Consider the following 9,362-nt stretch of genomic DNA (forward strand, 5'->3'; position numbering starts at 1 on the left):
GTGGGTGGGATCCATTTAATAAATTATTGTGGGGACATTCTTCTGGACCCATATATTTTGTCTTATGAGATCAACAAATTTTGGTGGCATACTCTTAATGCTGAAAACTTGAAGCTTGTCTAATTGATCCATACCAGAGGGAACCTCCTCCAGTTCAGGGATTAACTCTAGCGTCAACTGTTTCAGAGATGGCAGTGCTCCTTTACCTATGTGGATGGAATTCAAAGGACCCAAGCGTACGAGATCTAGTTTCTTAAGTTTCTGAAACATCCCATTTTCGAAATGCAAAGTTTTACCTTCATATGCATTCTCAAGATACAAGGACAATAAGTTTGGCAGATGCATGAGTGATTTCATTGGATCATCACTTAAGTTGGAGTGTATCAAGGTCAATTTAACAAGATTTTGGTGCTTTGGAATCCACTCTTCAAACCTCTCTAACTTCCCTGCTAGTTTAAGCTTCTGAAGTGTAGGCAGAGATGAAATACAATCCAAATCACTGCTTCCCCATACATGAATGTATAGCTTCTGAAGGTGTTGCATATTATTTATTGAATAACACAAATTGCATAAATATTTTGGATTAACATTCCTTAAGCCCAACTTCCTTAACTGCTTCAACTCTTTAAGATCTTCAAAGAACTCTTCTCTCCACTCTGTTGTGGACACACTATATAGTGTTTGTAGGGATTCCAAACCTCTAACACCTCCCATCATTTTTGGAGACAATAAAGTAAGATGACGTAGCTTCTGAAGCTTGTTAATCTCCCTTGGAAGTGATGACTCAAAATTTGTCATCGTTAAATAGAAGATCTCTAGGTTTTGGAGGTTACTAATGGATTCTGGAAGAGTCTTCTTAAACTTAAAAGTGTCAAACCTTAAATACCTCAAGTAGATTAAATTTCCTAAATTTTGAGGAATATATTCCAAGTTACAATTTTCAAAATCAATTAACTTCACCGCCTGCATTTTGTAAGGATCATCTTCATGAAGTCTTTAGGTAATTCTTCATTTCCGAAAACATGAATTGACCGAATGAATGATTTTTCAATACTAGCATCTTTAAAATAATCAACATTAGAATCATCTGTTATTTGTAAGCGCAGAATCTTCCCACTAATCATTGAATGATCATTACCAACAAAGTGACAAAAACCTATATCCTTAATTTTCGTAAGGATCATTTCATGTAATAGGTCATGCACACGATATCTTTTAGGTTTGCCGTCAATTTTAAATGAAGATACTTGCACCAAACTTCTTTGAATCAACTCTTTCAAATATTCTTCCCCAACTTCATCCAAAGTTTTATGGCATTCGTCAAATTTAACAAACCCCTCAGCTATCCACTTTCTTATTAGTCTTTTATGTTCAACTTCGTAGTCCTCCGAGTATATTCCAAAATACATGAAGCATGATTTGAGACGATAAGACAAAGCGTCATAACTCAAACCTAAAATATTTGTTATACCAGTTGAATTAGGATTCTTGTCTAGCTCATAAATCAGAGTCTTACACGACTTTTGCAATTCAAGTGAGTTTTTTCCATTGCAAGCTATAAGACTACCAATGGCAACAATTGCTAAAGGTAACCCCTCACACTTTTCAACAATATTGGAGGATATTTCCTCAAGACCCGCTAGACAAATGTCATCAGGTTCATTTTGGAATGCCTTCTTGCAGAAAAGTTTCATAGATTCTTGTGAAGATAAGCGTTGCAAGTTGTGAATATGAAAAGAAGATTTCTTACAAAAGTTTGCAACTTCCACGTCTCTTGTTGTAATCACAACCCTACTTCTGTTTTTATCATCAAGCATAGCTGATTCAATCTCACTCCAGAAGTCTTTATTCCATACATCATCAAAGAAGATAGAATACCTCTTTTGACTCAAGTACTTTCGTACTTCATTGGTCAATGACTCTAGATTCATTTCAGAAACATTGTATATGTTTTCACCTAACTTCTTCAACATGGTCCTCAATAAATCTTCTTTGCTGTATGTCTGAGACACTGTGATCCATGCATGGCAATCAAAGTCACCAATCACCTTGTCATAAACTATCTTGGCAAGAGTGGTTTTTCCTTGCCCTCCCATTCCAACAACAATGATTACAGTGCGTTTTGGTTGTGTCTCTTCCAACCAACCAATCAATTCTTGTTTAGGACCTTCAAACCCAACAACATCTTCTTCCTCAACATAAAGAGCATTCCTTCTAAGGGCATGTTGTGGTAGGACATTTTGTCTTCCACTGCTTGTTCCTTGTTCAAGAAAAGATTGGATTTGTAAGCCAGATCTTTCATTGATTTCACGAATACTTGTTTTGATGTCTCGAATCTCATAAGAAACTCGAAGACGATGGAACATAGTTTTGATGAAGTTTGTTGCAGCTTGAAATATAGCTACACATCCAGGATCATGAGATTGTTGTTGTTGTTGAGTGTTCATATAGTCTTCAGTGACTTCTTCTATGCGTAGAGATGCTTCTCTAAGCTCCATCACCTTTCTTTTCATTCCATTGTCACCTTTGTCTTCTTGTTCAGTTGTTGCAGCCATTCTATCATATATCATTTCAATAAGATTTTATTAAAAATTTAAAATTTGTATTAATTGTGTAAAGTTTTTATATTGTTGTTATTTATTATTGAGTTGTAATACTTTTGTTTGAAAGTTAATAATAATTAATATATGAATGATAGAATTTTACTAACAATATAAAAAATACTTACAATATCAATATATATATATATATTAAATCTTTTTAATAATTAATATAAAAATGTTATATTATCTTATTAAAAGTTTTTATTTATTTATATACAATATCTAATTAGTCTAAGAGATAAAATAAGACATCTTTAATCACATATAATCATTGTCCTGTCAGTGATTGTATGAAAGGAAGCTGCAGCCCATTTAGTTAATTTATGATGCCTTTTTCTAATGTGTTTTTTGTCACACAAATGCCAAGATTTATTTATGAGGATAATATCTATATACGAATATTATAAAAATTTATATATAATTAATATATCATTCATTTAAATTATTATTTAAGAGTTAATATTATACTATATACAATATTTTGTTCCCTAGAGCTAGTCTACAATTATACATCTCGTGACATCAAAAACTTATTATCACAATGAAATCACGAGTTTGCGGGAGAATGTCTATGTAGAATACAATATTAATATAGTATTTAAATTTAAAGGATGTCATGTTTAATAAATTAAGTGTTAGGAAGGTAACATGTGAAAGATACAGTGTTATGTTATTATTTAAAAGTGTAGTATCTATATATTATCATTATAATAATTTATATATATTCAATAAATTATTTATTATTTGTTTTTTTTTTGAAAATTAATAACAATTAAATATAAATTAATAATACATTTTTTTGTAACATGTTATAATGAAGCTGACTTCTAAGGCAATGTGCAAGATTCTGATAAGCATAGAGAGTGACTATGAATTAATGATGGTGCAAAAGGAGGTTGCTAGTATATATCATGCAATACTTTCCTTTCCATTGAGGTCACCCGGTACCAGATTTTACAAAATCCTTAAGGTAAATGATAGTTCTATTAAGTAGTTAAATGGTAATTTAAGCTTTCTACTATGAATTAACCTTATGTAAATTTGCACAAATCAATCTTACTTAATTCCAATTTCAATGTTAGTAAAGTAATTTAAAATTGTATGTATGTAAGGACCAATTTTATCAATAGTTAAAGTTTAAGTAGTAATTAAGAGAAAAAATAGTTTATAATATCTACTTGTAAAAAAGATAAAGTTTAAGGGAATTTTATGAATTTGTCTATTTTTCTATAAGAAAACAATATATACACAAAATTATTCTTTATTTATTAATAATCCATTTATATGTAGACATGTCATACTCTTTTAAAATATTCATCTAATTGATGGAGAATGAGGCCAACGTTCAATTATTATTCATTGAATAAACACTGACAATGGGAAAATAAAGCACCTACATCCAACGTGAAAGAAAAATCCCACTTAGAAAATGTAGCAATCAATATTTAATGTGGGTTATGATTAAACATTATAATGAAGATGTGGCAATCAATATTTACGATGTATTTGGTTTAGAGAAGAAAAGTTAAAGAAGGAAAACTTGAGAGAAGAAAATGGGTAGAAAATGTAATGATTTTTTAGTTGTTTGGTATGATAGAAAATGGAAAGAGATGATATCTCAAAATATGTCCCAAATCATATCTTAAACTAATAAAAACATGCAATGTGAATTAAAAAATTAAATATTTCTTATTTTTTCTGTTTTTATTTCGTCGTCATTGGTTTGTAACATGGTTTAAGACATATTTTGGGACAATCGATTCTGGTACAATTTTTTCTACATGTTTTCGTGTAAGTAATAGTGGAGAGAAAACATAATACATGAGCTCCACCAATTTTTTCTTTCCTTCCTCCTTTTCAATACAACCAAACAATGGAAAAAACTCTTTTCCTTTCTCTTTCATTCCTCCGACTTTCTTTCCTCTCCTTTTCACTCCAACCAAACATAGCCTTACACTATGTTTGGTTGTATAGAAAACAAGAGGAAAGAAAAGAGGAGAAAAGAAATTTGGTAGAAAAATTCATTTTCCACCATTTGGTTCCAAAATTAAATAGGGAGGAAGGAAAAATATGTATGGGTCTACAAAAAACTTTTCCTCCCTAAGTTGGGAAGAAAATAAAGGAAGGAAGGAAAACCATCAAAAATTCTAAATTTGCCCTTCATCATGAATCGAAAAAACAATAATCTAGGTGAAAATAAATACAATGTAGTAAGTTTCTTTGTTTATATTTATTTTTATGTGAAATTAGTTAACTTAATTTTATTTTTGTTGTTTTTGAGCTCACAAATAAATAGTAATTATGTATGCTAAAAGATGACGTGAAAAGAAAAAGAAATATCATTATTTAAAATTATCAACAAAGTAACAAATAATAAATAAATTAGAAAGACAAAACACAAATATGTAGAAGTATGATGATTAAAAATATAAAAATGATTGTTGAATAACAGTTATATTTTCTTCTAGACACACTTTGTGAAAAAGATGTATGTAAAATGTTAATGATTTTCTTTGAATTTTATAAACAATATTGTTATTGAACTTAGATTATATGTTACTTAAAAATATTAATTAATATTATTAAAAATAAATTATTTATTTATTTAATTTAAAAGTTAGATATCTACATAATTATATAGATATAATGAGGGCACTTATGTCGTTTTCAATACATTATATATAAATGTGTTTTTCTTTCCTCTCACTTTCTTTCCATTTTCAATCATATCAAACAATAAAATTATCATCTCATTTTCAATTACTTTTCTTTCCTTCAATTCTCTTTCTTTCCACTTTCTTTCCATCTATGTTCATTCCAAAACCAAACATAGCCTTAACGGGTCATAATAAAACATTAAAATGATAATGAAGATGTGGCAATCAATTTTATTAAATTTGTACCACCAATCAAACCAAACATATTACTTAGTCATTGGTTTGCCTCAAAATTGTTAGTTTAAGATTGACAATTATTGAATAAATATTTATTTTAGTTTCTCAAATTTTTTAAATCTACAAGTTTTATTCTTCAAAATTGAGACATTTAAAATGATTTTCGAAAATATTAAAATTTATTTGAATTTTTATAACATTTAAGGGATTAATTTAGCTCTAAAGGACAATTTTAGGATTTTAATCTTTTTGAATAACCATACTGCTATTGTAAAAATTTTGAGGGATCAAAATAAATATTTACTAATTATTTATGCTAGCGTGTTGGTCACCCTATTTTTGTTTTTTCTAATATAAAATGTATTATCTTCGTATTATATTATTTAAAAAAAATAATTTATATAAAAAATGTAATATATAAACTCAATACAGGGTACAACGTGTGGTAGTTGATATGATATATAAAACTTATGTGAATTTCTGGTTTTGTGCATCTAATAATCATTACAAAGTTGTTAAATGTTTTTTAATATTATTGTGTGTTCTTCTTTGATTAAGAAAGAGAGAATATAGAAAAAAGAGAATGCATGAAATATTAATGATATACTAATATAAAAAATGAAAGTAATGTGTTGAAGTTTATAGTAGTTATTAATAAGAGGTATTACAAAATGATGAGTTTAGAATATAATTTTTTTTATCATGATAGTGGTTATTACTTGTTTTGCCTTTATTAATACTAGCGTGTTGACAGACACTCCCGTGCATGTCAACCCGCTTTCCTATTGTTTGTAACGTGTAGTCTGTCATGTATATTTATGAATTATAGTACTTTTGTATAATAAATAAGAGCATTTCACAATTGTGTTTATTCGAGTGTTGTAATTGAATACATTTTTTTAAAATTGAACATTTTTATAGTTTAGTAACTCACGTTTATTTTTATAGGTAAACTGTATGATTAAGACATAATCGTTGAAATAAATCCTAATATAATAAGGTCTTCATGAAATGTTTGTCAATTGCATTCTTATTTTGTAATAATGATTACACAAAGTAATAGACATGATAAATCGAGTAATGAATTTCCTTTGATATAAGGAAATTGAGAAATATTTTATGTTTAGAGTGTTGTTATTGAAGCCACACTTTCGAATTATATTTGAGAATTCAAATTTAATATATTTTTATAGGAAAAATAAGATGTAATTTGGCTGATGTAATGCAAATTTTTATAGAAATATGAAACATGTACATAATTTATAATTGAATTACAAAAAAGTAGTAAGAATAAGTAAAGAAGAAAATAACAATGTGTGATAAAGGTCATAATGACAGTATTCTCAATGTACATATTATGAAACAGTAACTTTGAAACTAAGAAACAAACGGTGAAGAAATAAGGACTATTATGTAGAGTAGAACACACGACATTGTGAGCTTGTGAATCTCATTAGATGTGTGACTGTTGAGAACCGTTGAGTTGTTCCTTATAATCATTGGTTGTTACTGAAGTATGACGGTCAGATAAATGTAGATGTATGTAGTAACATCATTAGCATTAAGTCAATGTAATAAAATATCTTTAAAAACAATATTCTTTGTGAAATCACCCTCTTCCCCTTGAATTTTTCCTTCTTTAATAAGAATTTTCGTGGTAGCTTTTGAAACCCCTCTTGATAGAGCAACATATAGTTGTCCGTGTCCAAAGACATGTTTAGGAAGATAAATGCCTACATTAGGAATGGTTTGTCCTTGTGCCTTATTTATGGTGAGTGCAAAACTTAATCGCACAGGAAATTGCTTTCTGATAAGAACAAAAGGGAGTCCTACATTGTCTGACGTTTTAAGTTTAATCCTAGGCAGAAAAGCTCTATGTCCAGCATGTTGGCCAGTTAGGATTTCCACATCTAACAAATTCATGTAAGTCCCACGACATAGTAATCTGGTCCCATTGCATAAGCCACCTTTCGGGTCTATGTTTCGCAACAACATCAATGGTGCACCTTTTTTTACTTTTAGAACATGCGGTGGTAAACCACCAGGAGTAATGGAGTTTAAATATTCTTGTTGGTATAAGTTGTTTGTGTCTCCTTCAACCTCATCAAAAGATAACAAATTATGATCTTCTCCCAAAAAATGATTGATAATTATATCATTTAGTTTATGAACATTCTCATTTGTGGGTGTTAGTATAGCTCTTTCTGACATATAAGAAGCATCCCATCCATGACTTCCCAAATTAGGAAATATTTCATGTATAAGTTGTTGTATAGAGTCTTCTCCTTCCCACGTAATTGTCATGTCATGGTGTATTTTTACCAAATCATCACGAATTGTTGGTTCAACACCATCTCCAATCCTCATAAGATATTCAGCAAAACTTTGGTCTTGCAAGGAACGCATATTCTGACGCAAATGTAACACATTTGTATATGCCCACAAAGGAGACTTAACAATACATGCAGCTATCATTTCTGCATTATTACCCTTAGGTATCACTGGAAGTACCTGTCTAAAATCTCCTCCTAATATTACAACTTTCCCTCCAAACGGAGCATCACAACCTATAATATCTCTTAATGTTCGATCTACTGCTTCCAAAGCATATCTGTTTACCATTGGTGCTTCATCCCAAACTATTGCTGATGCTTGTGTAATTAGTTTCGCAAGATCAGATTGTTTGCTGATTGAGCATACTGATGATGAATCTGGGTTTAGAGGTATCTTAAACCGTGAATGTGCGGTTTGACCACCAGGTAATAATGTTGCAGCTATACCAGAGGTGGCTGTTGCTAGGACAATTTGTCCGACACTTCTTAATCTTGAAATTAAAGCACGATAAAGGAACGTTTTACCTGTTCCTCCAGGGCCATCCACAAAAAAAACTTTACCCTGTCTATGCTCAATGACATTCATGATGGTGTTGAAAGCAACTAATTGATCAGAATTTAGTTTACCCACATCATCCAAATCTTGATGAGAAATATGGAACGACAATTGTTCTTCAATAATTCTTGGTATTACATTATCTTCGAGATCATGTAATGGTAAAGCTGGCAAGTCAAAATCTGAGATTTGTTTTCCATGAAGAAGCAAAAGGTCGTTCAAATCTCTTAGAAGTTTATTCGTAAAGTTAGTTCTGATGGTAGAGCTTGTTGAAGGGTAATCCTCTACCATATAACTTTCAAACTCTTCCCAGAGACTTTTAACATCAGTAGGTTCACAGAACACTAATATTGTAACAAATAATCTCCTTAATGCAATTGGTGTTCGTAAATTTGAAGCTTCAAGTAAGCATTGACGAATACTGTCGTCTCCCTCTAAAAAACCTCGTTCTTGAGCTGATTGCTTGAAAGTTGGGAAGCAAGTGCCATTTACTGTAAGTAGGGATTCCCAGGAGGTTGGACCTCTAACATGATTCAACAAAACACGTAGGTAGAATTTATCTCCTTCTGAAGGAGATACTGTATACATTCTACCTAAAACCCTCCTTCGATTTCTTCTTCGATTCCATTCCTTATTGCCTTTGTCCCAAGTATAATGTTTTGGAATTTCTGTGTATATATAATGTCTTGCTTCTACATCCAATTGGTTTAGTGCAAAGAATTGTGTAATCATGGTTTTTGAGTTATGATCATCATTTAGAATGTCATTGACCATTTGATGGTCATAAAACCGTACTTGTTGGCGATTGGGCAAATGAATTTGTAATCTTACAACTGAAGATGTTTGTGTGCAAAAATTTTTTGGAAAGTTTTTTTTGCAGCGTCCATCCTTCATAGATGGGGCATTTGGATTGAGCGTACCGCAAGGTCCATGAACCATGTGCTTCAAGACTGTATGATGTAATTGTGGTTCCTCG

General features: G+C 30.6%; 1 protein-coding gene and 1 pseudogene across 1 annotated transcript in view; both read right to left on the reverse strand.

Annotated features, from left to right (window-relative positions):
* LOC109332769 lies at positions 1-2,555 on the reverse strand (annotated as a pseudogene).
* Positions 7,064-9,362, reverse strand: part of LOC109325794 — a 3,978-nt gene continuing 1,679 nt past the window's right edge. Inside the window, exon 4 of the mRNA XM_019558361.1 lies at positions 7,064-9,358. Coding sequence (XP_019413906.1) covers positions 7,064-9,358 — 2,295 coding nt within the window. The remainder of the gene's footprint in view (positions 9,359-9,362) is intronic.

This window comes from Lupinus angustifolius, chromosome LG02 (assembly GCF_001865875.1).
Source record: "Lupinus angustifolius cultivar Tanjil chromosome LG02, LupAngTanjil_v1.0, whole genome shotgun sequence".
In the NCBI taxonomy this organism is placed as follows: domain Eukaryota; kingdom Viridiplantae; phylum Streptophyta; class Magnoliopsida; order Fabales; family Fabaceae; genus Lupinus; species Lupinus angustifolius.